Genomic DNA, 21,900 nt, shown 5'->3' with positions numbered 1-21,900 from the left:
GAGAAACTCCGTGAATGAGCCTGGAATGTTCCCTCAGGGGACCATGAGGAGACCACTGGGCTTGAAGCCCAGGCTTGAGTTGGGAAATCATGAGAAACAAGGCTGAGTAGGTAGGGTGGGGTCAGACTGTGAAAGACCTTTGGAAACCAAGCAGATGAGTTTGGACTGTAAAGCTATGCCGTGTACAGCTGGTGTGGCCACAGCCATAGATCTAAATGTGTGCCCTGGAGTAGGAGTTGGCGCCAGCTCAGAGGCGGGGGGGAGGAGCCACGCAGAGGCAGGGCCACGACTGGGCCTTACTCTTCCTCCGGCCCAGTCAAGTGGGCTTTCAGCCGCCCCAGGCCCTGGTGAGCTTTTCAAAGACTTCCACATCCCTTCTACACAGCTTCCCAACAGAGACCACAGGTGTGGGGAGGAAACGGTGAAAGCCAACTGGCTCCGGGGCTAGTGATGGGTGTGATGGGAGGCAGAATCAGTGAGAAATGCCCCCCTGGCTCACCTGCCCACTGGCCTCCCCCCACCCCCATTGCCCCAGAGCCATTCCTTATGTTAAAGCAGGGGAGTTCCAGATGGCCTTTTAAAATGAAAATGTGTTAAGGAGAGAGGTGACACATTAACCCAATATCACCCATTAACACATTAACACTAAATGGTTTATGATTTTTCTGAGTGGTGGGGAAGTCATTCCTGGGGAGGTGGGATGGCCTGTGGAGCTCTGACTGCTGCTAGGGTCAGTAAGCTTGTGAGAAGCTCTGAGTAGCATGAAATCTATGGTGCAGAGGGGTGGGGAGGCCAGAGGCTGTGAGAGCCATGTGACATGGCATGCCTGTGGTTACATAGCCCATTAATGGCAGAACTGCCTGAGCAGAGTTTTTCCAAACTTTCCCACCCAAGCGACCTGAACTGTTGAATTGCATTTTAGAGACCTAGAAAGACACAGTCTCATACAATTTCTTTGAAGTGTGGCATTTTATCTTAAGGGTGAATGCTGCAATCTACTGCCTGTGCACATTTTACCTGATTTCTCAGTGAACAAAATGGCAGCCCCTGGAAGGTGAGCTGGGTTTGGGGGCTGTGGCTTGGATTCCTGCTCCAGGGCTTGGTCAGCCGTAGCGAGCAGCCTCTGTCCCTGTGGGACCTGCCAAGGGACAGGTCGGAACTCTAACTTTCAAGGTTTTAGTCAAACTGCTGGGCAGGAAATCCATCAGCTCTTACCATCATTTGCCTGCTGTCTCCATCCCTGTTGCCCTCCTTGGTTCAGACTCCTTTGATGGAAAAAACTAAGCTGTTGTGCTCCAAGGGGCCGTCATCAGACTTGCTCAGCACTTAGCTCTGGTCTCATCCCAGCCTATGGGTGGGTGAGTAGATCCCAGGGTGAGGTGGAGATCAGCATAGGACCCATGAGGCTCAGAAGTCTGGGCATGGATCGGCCAAGGCTATGCCCACGATCCCCCAGCCTTCTCTCCTCCACCACACTGTCTGCAGCCCCTCGTTCTGCCCTACCTGTAGCTTGGAGTGTTCACCACACTCTACAGGTTTTTTTTGTTGTTGTTGTTGTTTTAAACTGCCTATACTCTGAGAGCCTGCCCCCAGTGCTCTGTCCAGTGCTGCCTCTGCTCATCTCTTGGTAGCTGAGGACAGAAGGGCCATCGAAACTGTCCAGGCCAGGAAGTTCCCATTGTGGCTCAGCATAAACGAATCTGACTGGCATCCATAAGGATGCAGGTTCGACCCCTGGCCTCGCTCAGTGGGTTTAGGATCTGGCATTGCCATTAGCTGTGTGTAGTTTGCAGACGTGGCTCGGATCTGGCGTTGCTGTGCTTGTGGCATAGGCCAGCAGCTACAGCTCTGATTTGACCCCTAGCCTGGGAACCTCCATATGCTGTGGGTGCGGCCCTAAAAAAGCAAAGAAAGAAAAAGAGAGAGAGGGAGAGAGAGAGACAGACAGAGAGAGAGAGAGAGAGAGAGAGAGAGAGAGAGAGAGAGAGAGAGAGAGAAAAGAAAGAAAGAAAGAAAGAAACTATTCAGGCCAAAGTTAGCCTCCGCAGCAGCCCAAGCGCCTCATTTCTGTTCCCTGTAGCCTGCAGATCGACCATGAGAACATCGGGAGAACACACGCCCTCCCCCAGCTTGGACAAGGTGGAGAGCGGGCTATGAATATTCAGGGCTCACTCTGGCAGGCAGTAAGCCTTCATCCACACCTCCCTGCCTGCCTGTAGTGACGAAACCACAGCAGGTAAGGCCCTGGGCAGGCTGTCTGCGCCGGGCGGGGCGGGGCAGCCGGCTGGGTGAGGCCCAGATTCCCCAGGCTGATAAGGCAGCCTGTAAACACCCAGCAAGGGGAGGGGGCAGAGGGCAGGCAACCAGATGGCAGGAGAAGGGGGAAACCGGAGCCCAGGCCTAGCTGCAGGAAGTGGGGCTTGATGTGGAAACATCCTGTCCAGCGGGGACTAGACTGGTGGCCATCAGCAATCACTCCCTCCCTCTGCCACAGGCAAAGCTCAGCCTGAGGTGGGGCTGCCTGGGCGGCAGGCCAGGAACCTGGCTCCTGACATCTCCAAAGGATGGGATCAATGGGTCTCTATTACGGGTTATTTTACCACCAAAAGATGTGATCACTGGGTCTCTATTATGGGTTATTCTACCACCTAGCACTGTGGATGGGCAGGGGCGGGGGGGAGGGGTGAAATCAGGACCAAGCTACTCCCTATGGAGAAACTCAGCAGTGGATTCCTCTGAGAGCATCCGGCTCCCACCGGAAAGTCCTGGTCCTCACTCTCTGTGAGGAGCAGCAGTTGGCACACCTAATTGTGTCCACGGCCCCCTGCTCCACTCCAAGAACCACCTCTCCGCACGCCATTGTATTCCGTCTAGCAGTGCTTTGTATTTAGAACCGCAGACGGTCAGAGCTGGCGAAGCCTTTTGCAAACACTCCTGGAGACCTAAGTTAAAGCCCTCGCTTTAGAGCACTTTCTACTCCTACCCTGGTGCTCTAGATCCAGCCGCCTACCCTCAGGCAGAGGGCTGGAACTTCGGCAGTTATCAGTTATCCTTGCTCAGGTTCTGGGGAGGCTGATGGGAGGAGCCTCAGCGTAAGAAATCAGAAGACCCAGGGAGTTCCCGTTGTGGCTCACAGGGTTAAGAACCTGACATAGTGTCTGTGAGGATGCAGGTTCGATCCCTGGCCTTGCTCAGTGGGTTAAGGATCCTGCGTTGCCATGAGCTGTGGCGTAGGTCGCAGATGCAGCTCGGATCTGGCGTTGCTGTAGCTGTGGTGTAGGCCGGTAGCTGCAGCTCCCATTCGACTCCTAGCCTGGGAACTTCCATATGCTGCGGGGGCGGCTCTAAAAAAAAAAAAAAAAAGATGACTTGGAGTCTGGCCTAAGCTGTTATATTGCATGTAGCCTTGAGTAAGACCTCTCTGGGCCACTTTCTTTCTTTCTTTTTTTTGTGTTTGTAAAAAAAATTTTAATGACAGCTTTATTAGATAGAGTTCAATACCATACAACTCACCCAATTAAAGTGTACAACTCAGTGGCTTTTAATATACTCACAGAGTTGTATATCCGTCACCACAATCCATTCTAGAATCTTTTTATCACCCCATAAAGAAACTTTATACCCATTAGCAGTCACTCCCCATTTCTCCCCAACCTCGGAGCCTCAGTTTTGAAGGGTCACTTGGCATAGAAGTGTTCTGAGGGAAAGAAAAAAAACCCAGCAGTATTGTTTAGGCAGATGGGCTAACTCAGCTTACCAGGAACTTAGATATGAAGATACGTACCACAGACAAGCCTAGGGTGGGCCCAGCGATAGGCCCCTGGCCACAGACCTGGTACCTATGAGGTGTTCAGGGCTGACTTTTCATAAATATTTGAATGAACGTGTGAACCAACACCCCGAGATAAGAACTCAGACTTAAATGATGTGTAAGCCGAGAGCAAGTGTATATTTATGGGGCAGGGACCATGCCTTGGCCACTGCAGGTCTGGAGCCAGGAACTCTCTGGAAACTGTAGGCTCCTGAGGTACAGGAATAGAGCCAGGCTCCTTCATCAATGAGCCAGAGGCCTCCTACTCCCACAATATCTTTCGTCCGCAGCTGGCCACAGGGGCTCAACTTGTCACCATTTGGGTGCATCTTTGCCTGGGAAGTTAGGATTTACCTATCGGATGGTGCCTGGAGGGGGCTGGGACCCAGGCCCGGGAAGCTTTCTGTTTGTTGCAGGACATCACAGGGGCTCTGCACCTTCAGTGTTGGGTGTTGTGAGCACCCTCTGAGTTAGGAATCTGAGCAGAGGGTTGCCAGCATGGGGCAGTGGGGAAAGCGCAGACCTTATGATCACACAGGCCTGAGTTTGAGTTCTGCTTCCTTTCTTTTTCTTTTTCTTTTTCTTTTTTTCTTTTTTGTCTTTTTAGGGCACACCCGCAGTATATGGAGGTTCCCAGGCTAGGGGTCAAATCAGAGCTACAGCTGCCGGCCTCGTCTGCGACCTACACCACAGCTCACAGCGACGCCGGATCCTTCACCCACTGAGCAAGGCCAGGGATCAAACCTGCGTCCTCACGGATGTTAATCAGATTCATTTCCTCTGAGCCATGACGGGAGCTCCTGCCTCCACTCTTGATAGGCTGTGTGACCTTGGTTATGTTACCTAACCTTTTCTGAGCCTCACTTCTACAGTTTTTAAAATAGAACTCTTAAAACAGGATTATTACCAAAAGAGATTTAGCTGAAAACAAAGTTCAAAGAGCGTAGTAGTTGGAAATAAGCCTGGGTTCAAACCCCAGCTCTGCCACTGACTTTCTTTGGGATGTTGAAAGAATTAAAGGAGACAGGTTTGGAAAAGTGCCTGGCACAACACCAACCCCACAGCTCGTACCCGATAAATGTACATACGTGCCGCCTTCCCTATGCTCCACCCTGTCACCCTGTAGTGTTTACTGTTTGGTCCCCTTCCCCAGAAGCAGAGGGAACAGTCTGGAGCGATATCAGAGGACCGATGCAAAAGAAAATCTTGCCCACTTTACACAAGCACCCACGCCCCTCCGCCCCTCCCCCAATAGGCCCATGGCTGAGTCCACAGTGGCCACACCCTCTGTCCCAGGCCCAGCACCAGCTCAGCTTGGTGCCAACCCCGCAAGCACTTGCCCTGAGCTGGCACTGATCTCAATCGCTTCCACCCCCTCCACCCAGTCAGATGTGTTTTCCAAACACGTGCCACCAGCTTTGAGTCGGGCTTGTAACCAAACCCTGGCCCTGGGTTTGTGCCGCAGATGTAGGGAGGGGCTGGCAGAAGCCCAGGTGCAGATCCAGATGTTGTCTCTGAGGCTTCCTAGGCGTCCTCCATACCATTCAGCTGTGGGGAAGCAGAATTTACTCCACCTTGCGAGGCGGAGCAGGCATTACCCTCAGAGGCAGTGGGGCTTTGGGGCCTTGGGGTCATGGAGGCAGACGGGGGAGGGCAAAGTGGGGCTATTCTCTTTACAGGAGGCTGGCTGGGCAGGGCTCTTGGCCAAAGGCACAAGATGACCTCTCAGAGCCGAGAGAGGTATCAAGACCATCTTCCCACCCACTTTCGTTGGCCCACCCAGAACCATCATTTCTAGGGATCCCCCTAGCTTCACTCATGGCTCCTTGAACCTCATGGAACAATACTACCACAGGGGCCGAGGTGGTTGTGCCTATCCGCTACTAGGGCCCCATCCCAGGCACCAAAGCTTCTAAAACCATCATCATGTAGTTCTAACCTGTCCTCAGGAGGCCTGAGCACTGGGCGGAGGTGCAGAGCCTCAGGCTGCCACTGCTCCTCTGACCCATTGCCTGGGGAAGGCCTGGCAGAGCTGGTCACCTGCCGGGATCCCTCACGGGCACACAGCCCCACTGCGAGGAGCCCCACCTTGCAAGGGCGGCCGGGAGGTATTTACAAGTAGAAGTCACCACACCAAATCAGCAGTGGCTACGGAATGTGATAGCTTCCTGTTCCATCACCCAGAAAATGCCACCACCCTTGACCCACATGTAATACAATACTTTGCTCTCCATTGTTGCCTCCGTCCACCACCGGTGCTGGGGACATCATACAAAGTTATGACACGCCATTGATTTCAGTGTCACCTGCTGCTCCGAATTAACCCCCCCTCCCGAGTCGGCCTGGTTTCCACCAAGCTCTCTTGCTTCAACCCATCTCTCCATCGAAAGCCACCCAGGGCCGGTCCTCAGCCCATATGGACATTGACCTCAGCGTTCCTAGCCCAGCCTTTTCCCCAGCAGGCTCACTCCGCTCTCCAAGGTGATAGCCAGGTGAGGGATGAGCTCACGTCTGCTCATCTGCTAACCAGAGAGGGTTTGTGGAGGCAGCCCCACCTCCCTCCCCAGGCCTGGCTCCCCCGGCCCAACCAGGCTGGCAGAGGAGCTGCGGGGCGTCCCCTTGTGTAGACAGCTGTCTGCTCAGCCTTCCTGTGAGGGATCCTCCCCACTCCCCCTCAGGGGCAGGGCTCCTCCCCTCTCTGCACTCTCTGACCTGTGGGGGGGCAGGGGCGGGGCTGGGAGGGCCAGCAGGCCCTGAAGGGGAAACTGCTGAAACCCCTGGGACAGGAAGTGGCAGAGAGGGCTGTTTCCTCTGGCAGAGCAGGGGTGCTGGGAGAGCTGGCCCATCTCCTGCTCGACTGCCTGTCTGCCCTGGGCCCCAGGAGGCCGAGGAGAGCTGAGAGCCCTTCTTCCCTGCCTCTGCGCCCCCCACCCCCCAAATGGAGGCTCCTGGCCCACCAGGTGTGTGTGGGGGGGTGCTTCCTCAGAGAAATCCATCTTCCTTTTGCAGGGAGAGGAATTCAGACAGAAGGGCGGGCAGGTCAGCTGCAGGGAAGGGCGGGGCGGGGCAGGTGAGTACGGAGTCAGGGGGCCCACAGTGGTAGCGGAAAACCACAGCTGGGCAGGGGAACCTTCTGTAAGGTCTTGCTCTGCGAGAAAATGATCAGGACGGTGCCTGCTCAAAACTGTGTGAGTTAGGAAGGCAACAGATGGCTGAGTCTCTAAGTCGTAGGGCCGGAAGGGGCCTGAGGCCATCCAGGCCAACCCCCCTCGTTCTGCAGCTGAGGAAACCGAGGCCCACAAAGTGGAAGGGACTTGCTCAAGGTCACACCATGGGCAGAGCCAGGACCAGAACTTTCCGATGGTATTTGATGTTCCACACCTCCCTGCAGGCACCTCCCTCCAGGCACCTCCAAGTCTCTGTGACATTCTTCTTCGAAAAGGAACTTGATGAATCTGTCCCCTCTGAAGGGGAGTGAAGCCTTTAGTCCAGGAGTCAGCAAACTTTTCCTGCAAAGGACCACGTAGTAAATAGTTTAGGCTTTGTGGCCCATGTGAACTCTGTCACAGCAACTCAACAGATGATGCAAAAACCACCACAGACAATACATAAATGAGCGAGCATAGCTGCGTTCCAATAAAACTTTCTTTGTGGACCCTGAAAGCTCACCTTCGTATAATTCTCCTGTAGCATGAAATGTTACATTTCTTTTGAATTTTTTCCCTGAACTAGTAAAACAATGTGAAAGCCATCTAAGCCTTAGGAGAAACAGGCGGCAGGCTGGATTTGGCACGTGGGCCGTACTTGGCGGACCCCCTGCTTCAATCTAAGAGGTCAGGCTTAGGTGTTAGGAAGAGGACAAGGAGGACGGGGGACTATGTCAGGTGTGGAGGAAGCAGTTGGAGCCACAGAAATCGGGGAAGGCCATGTCAGGCCTCGGGGACAGTGAGAACAAAGGCACGGAGGTGGGGACGGAGGGGACGTCATTGCGATTCTGCACATGTGGGGCCTCATCGTTCTTTGCCAGCCCTGGGCCTTTGGCTGCTGTCTCTTCTCACTCAAGTCAAGTCTGACTTGACTTTTTGTTTTGTTTTGTTTTGTTTTTCAATTGGAGAAACCAAATAGATTTATTTATTTTAATTTTTTATTACTCAATGAATTTTTTACATTTATAGTAGCACAATGATCATCACAATCCAATTTTATAGGATTTCCATCCCACAACCCCAGCGCATCCCCCCCCGCCCCCGAACTGTCTCCTTTGGAAACCATGTTTTTCAAAGTCTGTGAGTCAGTATCTGTTCTGCAAGAAGTTCATTCTGAAGGCTTGACATTTTCGAGGCTGCTGAGGGAAAATGAGGAGGGGGCAGAAAGTCGCCTGGGTCTCACGGCCACTAGCTGCGTGACCTTGATCAAGTCACTTCTCCTTCCTCGAGAACTCGGTTGGCGACAGGGAGGATGACAGGGAGGGTGGATGCGATGATCTCTCAGGTCCCTTTTAACTTTGCTCTCCGCGAGACTGAGGCAAGGAAAGCCTTTGGGACTCGTGGCGGAGGGGGAAGGGGATTCCTGGGAGCTCATGGTGACTTCAGGGACTGAAGCTGCCCTCCTGTCCACCCTCGCTCACCAGGCCCCATAGGCTCTTTCCACCTCATCCTTTCTCGCACCTGCCTCTCTGTGCACGGAACGCTGGGCTGCCCCTTGCTTTTGCTCGCCGGGGAAGTGGCCGGTAGGGGAAGGGGACATTTGGGAGGGGCACCTAGAGCCCTTCGGGTCTCAAACCCAGCACAGCCCCCCTGCCGCTCCTGGGGGAGCCCCAGATCCAAGCAGGGAGCCTCTACATTGGTTTCTAGGACACATGCTGGCAGGGGCCTCGACAAAGAACACTGTCCCTTCAATAAAAGTTATCTGACTTAATATCCTGTTGGTGCCCAGTCACAGATTGCCCCAGCTTCTAAAAACCCCACTAATGAATCTAATTAGTTTCTGGTCAGTGTGTCTGTTCCCTCCCGGCTCCACTCCCCCGTGGAAACAGGCAGGCCTTCCTGGGATGGGGTGGGGGCAGGGGCGGTGCCATCCGAAGCATCTTTCATTCAGCACGTGCAGCTTTCTGCCACAGTGTCCAGAATGTCAGCCTCACCCAGCCAGGCCTGCTTCTCAGGCCTCTGAAGGCCTGTCGAGGCCCCTTCTGTGTGCGCATGTCTAGCAAAATGACTCTCTGGGCTCTGTTTTCCACCATTAATCTTGGGTTTTTAAGATAATCCCAACTTCAAAATGTCCAAGCTGAGCTCATCTTCTTGCCCTATTTCCCACCCCAATCATTCTCTATCTTGTACCATTCTTTCAGCAAGAACAGGCTGACATCTTGGCGTCTCTCCAACTACTGTGTGACCCCGTACTCTGTCATTTTATTCCTTCAGGGTGGCTCTAGGAGTCGCCTCCTTGGTTCTAGCTGCCCCACCTGGTCCCCTCCCATCTCCTTCATGTGAACACGCAGACCAAACTCATCTTCCTAAAGAACTGCGTGCTTTATGCCCCTCCCTTGCTCAAGAAGCAACAGTAACTCCCGGTTGCTTCCATATGAGGTTCAAAATCCGACACCTGGTCTCTGAGCTTATCCCCCTGATCTCCCTGCCCCCGAGGGCAGTCCCACCCTCTCCCCATGGTCAAGCTGGTTTCCTCTTCTCTACCGTAAGTTTGATAATTATTGCCTATGTCCCCCCCACCTCCGTTTCGTCGCACCACCTCCATTTCCCTTTCTTCCTGTCCATCTAGTAAAGATATCCTGAATGCTTAATTTGTGACCTCAGCCAAAAAGACACAAATCTGACCAGGAAATCTAAAAACACGCTTGGGACCTAACCAAGAGCTTTCACCTACATTAACTCACTGGCCTTTCACGACAACCCCTTGAGCTAGAGAGGATGTCCCCATTTCACAGAGGAAGAGCCCAAGGCAAAGCTGGATCTTCTCCCTGGGAAGCCCGTGCCCTTTTGGTCTGCAGGACCTTCTGGGGATCTTCTCCCTAGGTTGTAGCTGGCAGCCCACCCCGCTGGGTTCGGTGGCTGCCCTGGACTTGGCTTTGCCTGCTGTCCTGCAGCGTGTTCTCCCCGTCACTGACTTGTTCTTGGCTTCCCAGAAGAGCTTAGTGCCCCACTGCCTCCCCCTGGTCCCTGGAGCCCCAGATGAGGGTGTGGTGGCTACAGGCACCTCCAGGGGGCGCTCTTTTGGCTTTCTCAGGCCAGGGCCCTGGGAGTTAGGGCAGCTGGGGAAATAAGTTCCCTTTGTCATAACCTTTCCCCCACCCCTCATCCCCTACTGGGGCTTCTGTCGTGCTCTTCTTGCCACATAACCACAACCCAAAGGGCCGGGGTGGGGTGGAGGTGGCGAGGCCGGGGACTGGGAGCACTCCTCCAACCACACTGCCTGCCCCTCCCTGCAGGGCCTCCAACCCGGGAGAGGAGCCAGCCCCTTCCAAGGCCACAATTGGAAGCCTGCAGCCCACCCTGTCTATGTTCTGGAACCACGGGGGCGGGGCGCATCTGGGGCTTTAATGGGGTCCCCAGCCCCCACTGCTCTCTGGGAGGTCACCCGGAACCCATCATCTGAATGAGTGCATTTTAATTTTCAAAGCACTTTCCTGCCACCATCTTCGTTCACCCGCGACTCCCTGGTGAGCATCTGCTGGGCCTGGATTCCCCTCGGCCCTCACCCACTTTAAGGGTGACGGAAACCTCAGCCCAGAAGATGGCTGACTTTCTCCGGGGTCACACATCTTGTTGGGATGCAGCCAAGAGAGGGCTTCCCTTCTCCTCCCCACACCCCAGCACCATGGGTGGGCTGATGGGTCTCTTGGAGAAAGAGGAGGGGACATCTCTGTGCCTGTGGCCCGCCACCTCCTGCAGCCCTAACCGCCCCTCCACTGGGCCGGCTCTGCGCCTGGGAAGGTAGAGGCAGGACTGCAGCTAAGAGGTGGCGGGGCGGGGCCACTTGGAGAAGAGCCCTGGGCCTGCCCCACCATCAGAGCCGTGACAGACCTTACGCTGGAATCAGGCAGTGACCGAAGGCCAAGGAAGGAAACTGGGTTTCTTGTAAATAAGCTCAGAGAAACCCCAACCAACAGAGCTTGCAAAACCTTTATTTTTTTCCCTCCCTCTTCCTGATTTTGTCTCAAATGGAGGGGGTAATGGAAAGGCAGGAATAGAGAAGAAGTTGACAAAATAGCTGTGGCCAGGGCCCCTTTGCTAGGCATTTGCTCAGCGAGGGCGGTTCAGTTGGCTGATTGGAGTCCAGCCCTAATTGGGCCAAGGTTGCAGGGGAGTCCCACACTCCCTGCTGGGTTACTTCTGCCCTGTCCAGGGCTGCAGACTGGGTCCCTGAGTCTGGCCCTCTGTCTCTTAAATACGCGCCACTGGTCACATGGTACAGCGTGCAAATGTGCTACTGATGACTATTAGCCGGAGGAGGGGCTGTTTTTAAGTAGAGGGTACAGCTGTTCCTGGGGTAGTTTCCATTTTGTTTGTGGTTGTGGGGGGAGGGGTGTTGAGGGAGTGGGAAATTGCATGAAGGAAATTGTCACTTCCTTTCCAGAGAATTCCAGAAAGGTTTCAGGGAGGACGGAGTATTTCAGGAGTGAGAGCTGGCTCGGAGGGGACGAGGAACTGGAGAACTCTGCTTTGTGGGCCCGGCTGACCATCTGGCCCCCATGTTTGCTGGCGTGTGTGAAAATGCCACGGGTGTGATTAGCGATTGTGTGAGAGCCATTGGCTCAGCTGAACGGGTGTAGATCTAAGCTCGCTCCACGGAGACTGTGGACGTGGCTTTCACGTAGGGGCTGCTTCCTGTAGAGGAGGCCCAAATGGGTGGGTGCTGGATACCGCTTGACGTGTTCCAGTGACAGCCCCAGAAAGGGTCCACGGCTGAAGGGGGCCCAGCTGTGGTGACGCAGGAACAGCCCAAACCACTTCTATTTTGCTATTTGGGTTTTGAAATGCAGTCACAACCACAGAGAAGCAGAGGTGTGCATTTGTAGGCCGGGGGTGTGGGCGCCCTCACTTACTTGCTCCCTCCTGTGGCACGCACACACACACACACACACACACACACACACACACACACACACACACACACAGACACGCTCACAGACGGTAGTCAGGGCCATACGCTCTCACAGAGGCTATGCTTTCAGCCCAAGTCAGACAGGCCCTGGGAGCCAGGGGTACTGCAGCGGCCTCAAAGGGAGTGGAGCTCTTGCCACCCTGGGAGTGGACTTTGACTGGAGCCAGCTGCGAGCTCTGCAGTGGTGGGGTGGGGTGGGGGGAAGCCAGCACCACCAGTCACCAAGGCTCCCGGTGCCCGATTCCTTGAGCCCAGCGTCCTCGTGGGCCTCCCCTAGCCCTCCGCTCACCCAGAAGGCTGTGTCCAGGGCTCTAGGCCACTGAATCGGTGTCCCAGGGCGTCTGTCCGGGTGCCAGGGAGGGGAGCCCCTGTGCGGGCCTCTCCAGCCTCCAGCAGGGCGGGCCTTCTGTGCGGGTGGCTTCTTGGGTTTCAGGTTCCTGGGAGAGGGAGGTTATTTTGAGGGACATGGGGGAGAGTGAGTGAACATGCAAATGAGCCTCTCCCCACCTCTCACTTTCAAATCCTCAAACATCTGAAGGGGGAAGGGTGAAACTTTCTGGACTGGAAGGTTCCATGGGGGGGGTTCTTAGCTTTGGCCAAGAGAGTAAGATAGCTAGTCCCCCCACCCCACCCTCCTCTTCATCTTAGCTTCAGGCTCGAGCTCAGCTCAGGCAGAAGGAGAAACTAGGATCAGCCTTGGGTGTTGGGTGTAGCCTCACCACACTCACAATCCCGGGCCGGTGGGGACCTGCACCAACCAGGTCCCGAACCGGGAAACTTAGACATGCTGATACTTAAAGGAGGCAACTGGATTAGCCTTTTCTATTTCAAACCTGTCCTCTGCATGGAAGGCCAAGGGTTCCATTCAAGACGGGGCAGGGCTGCCTCCCCTCTCCCACCGCCCCCTAGCAAGGTGGACCTGGGGACTCGCCCCAAGCACCCATGGGCTACATATATTCTGCCACTGGCGCTCTCTTCCTGGGAAGCAATAGGACTGCGTTTTCGGCGGGGGGGGGGGGGGGGCGGGAGCTGGCTGGCAGTGGCAGCCCCCTGCCTGCCGAACCCTGGGCCCCGCCCCAGCCCACTTCACCACAGCCAGCCTCTGCCAGCCGGCATTAGCGCGGGTGTGTAGCCAGTGTCAGCTCGGGTTTGTCATTCTCACGAAGGCAGGCCCGAGGAGGAGGAACCGACGACTGAGCTTGTGGCTCTGCTGGCCTGACCAGGGCAGCTCTTTGACACACAAAGGCTCTCACGCACTCGTCCTCACACTTGGAACACAGGGGCACACCCTGCACACTGTATATCTATAGTGTGTTTGCACATCCACAGCGAACTCTCTCCCGAACTCCTACTCCCCATTGTACATGATGAGGCAGAAACACACAGATGTAACACACACATAGACGGCACCAGTTTCTCCTGTAAGCTAGAGCACGTGACACCCACCCAGGGTACACATATATATACTTAGAGCCCAGAAAACACCTCACTAGTACCACCTGATCGGTACCATTCACTCATTCGTTCATTCCTTCCTTCCTTCCTTCATATGTTTGTTCCGCAAGCGTACATCGAGTGTCCGCTACATGCCAAGCACGGTACAAAATGCCAAAGTTTCATGGGTGAGCATCACAATCGCCTGTGCCCTCCCTGAAGCCACAATCTAACGGGGGAGGCAAGGGAGGTGCACAGAAGCTCCCCAGGAGGAGAGCACCTGCAGCGAAATCGCCAACATGAAATACTAACCTGCGAAGAGAAGCCAAAGAGATGAGCAAACCTGGAGGGTAGGGCCCTGGCGGAATGACCTTGGTGGGGGAGAGGAGCAGACACAAGGGTTTCGTGTTTAGACAAAGTGGGATTAGGTGAAAGTGATCGCCTTTCATTTGATTAGTATGAGAATGCTTCCTGGGGGCAGCCGGGCGGCCTGTGGGAGGGCGGGAGCTGCGGAATGCGGGCCTTGGGGCACTTTGGCTGCGGGGGGAGCCAGACCTTCCGAGCACAAACGGCCCTGGGAGGCTTCTCCGGGAGGCCACCGGCGTCCGGGTCACGTGCAGGTGGAGCGGGTGGGGCGGGGTGGGGGTGGTCCGAGGCCGGCGAGGAGCGCGCTTTCCCTGGTCTGTCCTCGCGGGGCTCAGCCTCTCATTCACCCAAAGGGACACTCAGACCTGCCAGGTTGAGCGGAGCGACTTCTCAAAGTTTTTTGTCGGGGTGGGTGGAAAGGTGTGGGGGTGCGGGTGGGGGTGGGGTGAGGGCGGAGCCAGCCCTGTGGGCTAACGGAAAGGAAGTGGGAGAGGCCTGGGTGTCTCCTGTGGGGGAGAGCGGTCATCGGGGAGGTCACCGTGGTCCCCCCCTTCCTCCCCTTTGCCCCTCTCTGAAGTTCCTCCTTTCTTTCCGAGCCGGGAGAAGGTTCTGCCACCCTGGCACTGCCAAGGGAGCGTCAAGGAGGGTCAGATGTGTGGCTCCTCCCGCGCTGAGTGGAGCCAGTTCTTCAGGCGGGCGCGCGTGATCGAACCAGCCTGTTCGTAGACCCACCACGAGAGGCAGAACCCTCAGGGTCAAAGCCGCGGTACTCGGAGGTGGAGAAGCCTGAAAGTTCGGGGCGGAGATGCTGAGTGCGCTGGCAGGAGGGGCGAGGCAGGGGTGCCGGGGCTTGGGGACACAGGCCTGGATGCGGCACAGAGGGCAGATAAGGGCAGCGAGCACAGGAAGCAATTGGAGGCCCGGGCGCCCTGCAAGCACCTGAGGTGTCAGGCATTCAGGCAGGGAGAGGAAAGACGTTTGGGCTGCAGGAGACAGATTTCCTGGAAAAGGGGGCCCTGAGCTGGCCCTAGAGGATGGGGAAGGTTCCATGGGCCCCTCCCCCCACTGGGGCTCTCCTCGCCAGTTCCCAGGGTGACAGTTCAGTCTTGAAACTGAAAGCAAAGCTGCACCAAGAGCACAAACCACACACACACACGGCACAGAGGCCATCGGCTCTGGCGGGCAGGCAGGCGGTGGTGGTGGCTGGGTGGTGATGAGAGCACAGGGCGTACGGCCCACCTGTCTCTGTCGCCAGGTTTTCCGGAGGTGTGGCCAAGTCTGAGCGTCCCTTCCCCCCCCCCAAAGGCTGGCCCCACAACACATCCCCTGCAGCGAGAGGTCTCTCCCTCTGTAGACTCTGCCCCTCAGCCCTCAGTGACCCCTGCTCCTAAGGTACTGAGTCAGGCAGAGTCTGGAAGAGCATCCAGATGTCCCCACCCCCAATCTGTCACACACATCCTTTCCCCAGACAAGGGCATTAACTGTAGGGATTCTCCATGCTGCTGCCCATCCATGAGGCCAGACGGGGGTGCCTGCCTTCCCCAGTAGTGCACCCTGGGGATTAATCTGCAGAGCAGAGAGAGCCTGTGAAGTTCCTGTCTCTCTCACCAGAGGAGCAGGGGGAGGGAGGGAGGCTGTGTATCTTGGGGCCAGTTCAGATGCAGATGCTGGTGACCCAGACTGGCACCAGGCTCAGCCCCGCCCACTGAGGCACTCAGTAAACTTCCTCCTTTTCCTCCTTTCTTTCCCTGCCTCCTTTCTTCTCCCTCCCCCTTCTGCCCCCACCATCTCCCCTGTCAGCACTCTCCCTTCTGGCAGTCTGTCCTGGGAACAGTGCTCAAGGAAGGCAACTTACCTGCTGCCCCATCTCTCCCTTCTCCCTAGGTCGCTCCTGCGCTTGGCCCAGCCCAGCATGCAGCCTTGAACCTGGCTTAGGCCACCACCTACTCCAGCTCTCTACACCCCTATTTTACTGTGGCTCGGGGTATAGGCTCTAGGCTCCAAGGTACCCGAACAGCACCTCCTCATCAAGGAAACCCTGCAGCTCCAGAGGGCCCTGCGGATCCCGCAGTCAGCTCTCTGAGAAGACAGCATGGCTATTACCCTGCAGCCCAGTGACCTGATCTTTGAGTTTGCAAGCAACGGAATGGATGACATCCACCAGGTATGGTCCCAGAGAACAGAACCTGGTCAGCCGGCCTGGACAATCAGGTAGACACCGACAGGCAGGCAGACAGCCAGTGCGCCAGCGGGCCAGCCGGCTAGCCAGTGAGCAGATATTGATCAAGCACCTACTAGGTTCAGGGCACTGGGGCTGCTTGCTAGCCAGGCTGTGCACCAGCCAGTCTCATGTGGCCGGTCAGTAGTCCTTGGGCGGTCATTTAGCGCATTGGTTTTGCCGACTTGCACTTGCGGGACACGCGCAGTGCCAAGCAGCTGCTGAGTGTACCAGCTGAGCTGTCGGTCAGCAACAGGGGCTGAATGCACACTGACCTCCAGGTGTGGGTTTTTGTTTTTGCTTTTTTTGCTACTTGTTGCAGCAAGACCTAGGTGTTGGGACAACCCCACAGCAGGACTGAGCCCCGCCAGCTGGTACCGCAGGGTAGGGTCCAACCCCTGGCACCTTCAGCTTCATGTCTTTAGCCTTGTGGAGGGGCCCTTGCATAACCATCTTTTCAGTCGTGATCTAAGGATTGAGGATAAACTGGAAATAGGGTACTCTGGTGGGAGGAAATTGGAAAATAGGACAGAATTCTGGCACCTGTGCCCCCACTGTCCCATACCTTGCCCCGCACTGGGGTCCTTAGAGGCACCCACTGGATGGTGTCCTGGCACACTCATCCCTCCCCTCCCCTCCCCTCCTTGCACACACTGGACAAGAGGCAGCCAGGTGCGGTAGAGGGAACAGAAGATTAGGAGTCTGGAGTCCTGAGTTCTGATCCCAGTGTGTGTGGCCACAGTGTCACCTAGGCAGGTCCTGTCCCCTACCCTATTTGACTGCCATCTCCCCATCTTCATCAAGAGGAAGTCCAGCTGGATTACGTCTAAGGACACCCAGCCTACTCGCCATGCTGGAGGTGTCTCCCCAATCCCTGTGAGGATGGGAAAACTTGTCCCATCTCTAGCGGCCTGCCAAAGGCTGCCCCCTGGTGGGCCTGGAGCACATGGTACTTTCTGTCCTGCTAGGTCTTTCCTCAAGTTGCTCAGTTTTAGCCAGCCCCTCTGGGCTGCCTAGCCTCCTGGAGGAAGGAAAGAAAAATCTAACCTTACTTGGGTCCTCGATGCTGCTAGTTATTTTTCACTTGTTTCTAGTCCACTCAGCAATTATGTCTGTTCTTCATAAAGGCTGCTCTTCACAGAAGCTCTTCTTACCACACCTGCCCCTCCACCCTCCTCAGGCCGCCTCTTGTCCCATTCACAGTGAAGCTCAAAGCTAAGACGCCCTCAGCTTCCCTCCCTTCTCCCTCTTAGCAATAACATCACCCATTCTTATTTCCTTTCCACTGACCGTCGAGAAAGAAGTGTCCCTTTTCCTTCCAAGGGTAACTTCTACCCTGATGTTTAAGCTCTTCCTCCTGTGGGCCTTCAAGCCATCAAACCATCCATCATCTCCTCTCTCGTGCGTATCTTTCAGAACTCCCAGACCTTCCTCCTCAACCTGGGACATCCTCATGTGTCCTCAACCCTAAGAGAAAGCCTTCCCTCCCTCCTGTCCACCTTCTTCAATATACCACCTCTTGGCTCTTTTCATCTCCCCAGTGTAACTTCCACCCTCTGTGTTTACTTTTTCACCTCCCTTCTCTCACTCTTTTTAGGGAACATTTTTTTTGTTGCAAAATGCATTATGAATACAAAAGAGTGCAATATACATATATATATGTATTTTTTTTTCCCTATGGCCGCACCCTTGGCATATGGTAGTTCCCAGGCCAGGGACTGAATCCAAGCCACAGCTGTGACCTACACCACAGCTGCAGCAACTCTGGATCCTTAACCCACTGTGTTGAGCCAGGGATCAAACCTGAGCCTCTGCAGTGACCCAAGCTGCTGCAGTCGGATTCTTTTTTTTTTTTTTAAGTTTTAGTGAAGTATAGTTAATTACATGGTTGTGATAATTTATGCTGTACTGCAGTCAGATTCTTAACCCACTGACCACAGCAGGAACTTTTATATATATATATGTTATATATATAGTTTGTTTATATATATATATATATATATATATATATAGCCCTGGCGTGGGCTAGTGGCTATAGCTCCGATTCGACCCCTAGCCTGGGAACCTCCATATGCTGCAGGAGCGGCCCAAGAAATGGCAAAAAGACAAAAAAATAAATAAATAAATAACATCATCACCCCAATTTATAAATGAGAAACCAATGCACAGAAAGTTTAGGTAACTTGCCCAAGGTCACACTGCTCGTGAATAGTAGAACTTGGTTTCAAACCCAGGCACTCTGGCTCTAGATCAGCCAGTCCAATAGAATCCTTTTTTTTTTTTTGTATTACTCAATGAATTTATTACATTTATAGTTGTACAATGATCATCACAATCCAATTTTATAGGATTTCCATCCCACAACCCCAGCCCATCCTCCCATCCCCCAAACTGTCTCCTTTGGAACAATAGAATTTTCTGAGATGCTGGAAGTGTTTTAGATTTGTGCTGTCCAGTATGGGGCCATATGGCCATGTGAACTATGGCTAGCTCAACTGAAAATCTAACCTTTTTTTTTTTTGTCTTTTGTCTTTTTAGGGCCGAACCCGAGGCATATGGAGGTTCCCAGGCTAGGGGTCAAATTAGAGCTGTAGCCACAGGCGTACACCAGAGCCACAGCAACCCCAGATCCGAGGTGCGTCTGTAACCTACAGCACAGCTCATGGCAACACCAGATCCTTACCCCACCGAGCGGGGCCAGGGATCGAACCTGCGTCCTCAGGGATGCCGGTCAGATTTGTTTCCATTGAGCCACGACAGGAACTCCAAAGAGCTAACTTTTGAAGTTCTCATTATTTAGGTTGCATCTATAGCTAGGATCCAGGCCGCAGCCACAGCAACTCGTGATCTGAGCCGCGTCTGCAACCTACACCACAGCTTGCGGCAACACTGAATCCTTAACCCACTAAGCGAGGCCAAGGATCGAATCCACTTCCTCATGGATGCTAGTCAGATTTGTTTCCGCTGAGCCACGGAAACTCCTACATTTACATTTAAAGAGTCATCAGTGGCTAGTGGCTACTGTGTTGGACAAATAGCTCTAGACTTTGTGGCCTCGATCACTATGCCCACCTGCCTCCGTCCACCCTCCCTGAGATCTGTTGTCATGTGTCTTGGGACCACAACACTCCCCTGAAACTGTCCAGCCAGGGTGACTTCCCAGCAGCCAAACCCAAAGGCAGTTTCATCAATTTTTATTCTTCTGGATCCTTCAGGAACATTAGACAAAACTGAGAATTCTCACTCTTTTTTCATAAAGAAAGAATTAGCAGGAGTTCCCATTGTCTCGAAACGGGATCGGCAGCATCTTGTGAGTGCTGGGATACAGGTTCGATCCCCACAGTGGGTTAAGGATCCAGCATTGCCGCAGCTGCAGCTTAGGTTACAACTCCGACTCCCATCTGATCTCTGGCCTGGGAACTCCATATGCTGCGTAACCCACTAGCAAGGCCAGGGATCAAACTTGCATCCTCATGGATACTAGTCAAATTCGTTTCCACCGAGTCACAACCGGAACTCTCATTTTAAATACCTTAATGGCACCTCAAACTCCCCATATCCAGACACTGTCCCCCTTATCTTTCTCCAAAACCTATCCTTCCTCCTCCTGGGTTTCCCCTTGACAAGAACAGTGTCCCCATGCACCACTGAATCAAGCCAGAAACCGGAACCCTGTCCCCGATCCAGGCAGGGACCAGGCCCTTACCTTTCTACCTCATAATGCCTCTGTTCTTCTGTCTTCATTCCCACTGTCATCAACACAGACTGAGCCCTAAGATGTTCACAATCTGTGCCCTTGACCCTGGCACCCATCTCCATGTTGGGTGTATATTTGGCCCCTCACCTTTTGCCACTGATGGATCGTTTCACACTGACCTCATACACTGAGCACTACCCCTGGCCACGGATTAACCCATAACTAAAACCAGTTACAACTGCCTGCCCTTGGTTGTGCGCAGGTGGTACAGAGCTAACCCATCTCTATGAATCCAGAACCCACTCAAAGCTTCACCTGGTGAGGTTGGACCCAGAGCAATGTCAGGCCCTACAAAGGCTAGCCCCTGAGGGATCCAAGAATTAGGAATTGCAAGAAGGGCCAGATTCTGGCAGGGAGGGCTTCCTGGGAGAGGCGGTGGGCCTTGAACTGGATCCCTCTCTTTTCCATAGTTGGAAGACCCCTCAGTGTTCCCAGCTGTGATTGTGGAGCAGGTCCCCTACCCGGAATTGCTGCATCTGTACTCAGGCCTGGAGCTGGACGATGTTCACAATGGCATCATAACGGATGGGACCTTGTGCATGACACAGGATCAGATCCTGGAGGGCAGTTTTTTGCTGACAGGTCTGTTTCCTTCCTGGGTAGGGAAGGTGTAGAGGAGAAAGGGGTTCTGTCTGCAGGGAACAGTAGTCCGCAGTGGCTTCTGGTGACCCCATGCAGCTAAGGGCAAGGCCCCCAACAGTTGGACATTAGATGGGGTGATTAGGATAAGCAGAAGGTGGTACCACTTCATAGAGGAGGAAACCATCTAAATGAATTTATGATCTTCTGAGATGGTGGGGGACAACGAGGAGGGGAGACCAGCTGGGGTGGTGTAGAGAAAGGCGGAGAACCAGAGTGGGAGGTATGCTGGTCCCCTCCTGGCTGTCCCCAGGCTCCTTAGCACCTTCCTCTGGGCTGGCCCTGGTTGTAGCTGCACCCACTGCCCTATGCCCTGAGGGAACTTTTCTTCTTCCCCAACCACGGAACCTGGCACCAGATGACAATGAAGCAACCTCACAAACCATGTCAACCACTGAAGTCTTGCTCAACGTCGAGTCACCCAGCGACATCCTGGATGAGAAGCAGATCTGTAAGTCTGAATCCCGGCACTTTATCTTGAGGCAACACGAAATCCCATTAAAGAATATCACACTGGGGAGTTCCCTGGTGGCTCAGCGGGTTAAAGATCCAGCGCTGTCACTGCTGTGGCCCCAGTCGTTACTGTGGTGAGGGTTTGATCCCTGGCCCAGGAACTTCCACATGCCATGGGCATCACCAAAAAAGAAAACAATATCTAAATCATATCCATGTATTGGATTCTCCAGGACATGTGTGTGCAGGCTTACGTCACCATATCCACCCATATACATGTAAACGTGCTCTGGAGCCAGGACTGGAATGGGAGGGGGCAGGAGGGCACCGGGGACAAGGAGAAGGTGGCCAAGGTGCGTTTCTTTTTCCAATTTTATTTATTGATTTGTTTTTGTCTTTTTAGGGCCCCACCCGCGGCATATGGAGGTTGCCAGGCTAGGAGTCAAGTCAGAGATGTAGCTGCCGTCCTATACCACAGCCACAGCCACGCTGGACCCTTAACCCACTGAGCGAGGCCAAGGATAGAACCTGCATCCTCATGATTCCTAGTCAGATTCGTAACCTGCTGAGCCACAACGGGAAGTCCATTTTTTTCCAATTTTTAGATTCCAGTAAAAGGCACCTAGCATAAAGTGGATCAGCTTATCCATTTGTCCGTGTACAGTTCCGTGGTATTAAATACATTTGTTATGCTGTGCATCCCTGCCATCCCCTCAGAACTGTTAGCATCTTGCGCAACTGAAGCGCTGTCCCCGTTAAACACTCACTCCCCGTTTCCCCCTCCCCTCAGCCCCTGGCAACCACCACGCTACTTTCTGTCCCAGTGACTCAATGACTTGGACTCCTCCAGGGACCTCAGATAAGTAGAATCATACAGTACTTGTTTTTTGAGGACTAGCTTATTTCACTTAACATCATGTCCTCGAGGTCCGTCCATGTGTAGCATGTGTCAGAATTTTTTTTTTCTTTTTGTCTTTTTGCCATTTCTTGGGCCGCTCCCGTGGCATATGGAGGTTCCCAGGCTAGGGGTTGAATCGGAGCTGTAGCCACCGGCCTACACCAGAGCCACAGCAATTCGGGATCCAAGCTGCGTCTGCAACCTAC

General features: G+C 54.2%; 1 protein-coding gene across 4 annotated transcripts in view; it reads left to right on the top strand.

Annotated features, from left to right (window-relative positions):
• ELF4 (E74 like ETS transcription factor 4) overlaps nucleotides 1–21,900 on the top strand; it is a 41,352-nt gene that overhangs the window by 11,623 nt on the left and 7,829 nt on the right. For 2 of the 4 annotated variants that reach the window (XM_005673902.4, XM_005673901.4), the window contains exons 2-5: nucleotides 2,081–2,236; nucleotides 15,614–15,893; nucleotides 20,115–20,286; nucleotides 20,702–20,794. In XM_005673902.4, coding sequence (XP_005673959.2) covers nucleotides 15,822–15,893; nucleotides 20,115–20,286; nucleotides 20,702–20,794 — 337 coding nt within the window. In that variant the 5' untranslated portion in view covers nucleotides 2,081–2,236; nucleotides 15,614–15,821. The remainder of the gene's footprint in view (nucleotides 1–2,080; nucleotides 2,237–15,613; nucleotides 15,894–20,114; nucleotides 20,287–20,701; nucleotides 20,795–21,900) is intronic. The other 2 variants (XM_003135369.5, XM_005673900.4) reach the window with 1 other exon arrangement.

The sequence above is a fragment of the Sus scrofa genome, chromosome X (assembly GCF_054392235.1).
Source record: "Sus scrofa isolate SSC_HxYL_T2T_F1_AM1 chromosome X, Sscrofa_HxYL_maternal_Yorkshire_Landrace_v2.0, whole genome shotgun sequence".
In the NCBI taxonomy this organism is placed as follows: Eukaryota; Metazoa; Chordata; class Mammalia; order Artiodactyla; family Suidae; genus Sus; species Sus scrofa.
This window is presented reverse-complemented; position numbering and strand designations above follow the sequence as displayed.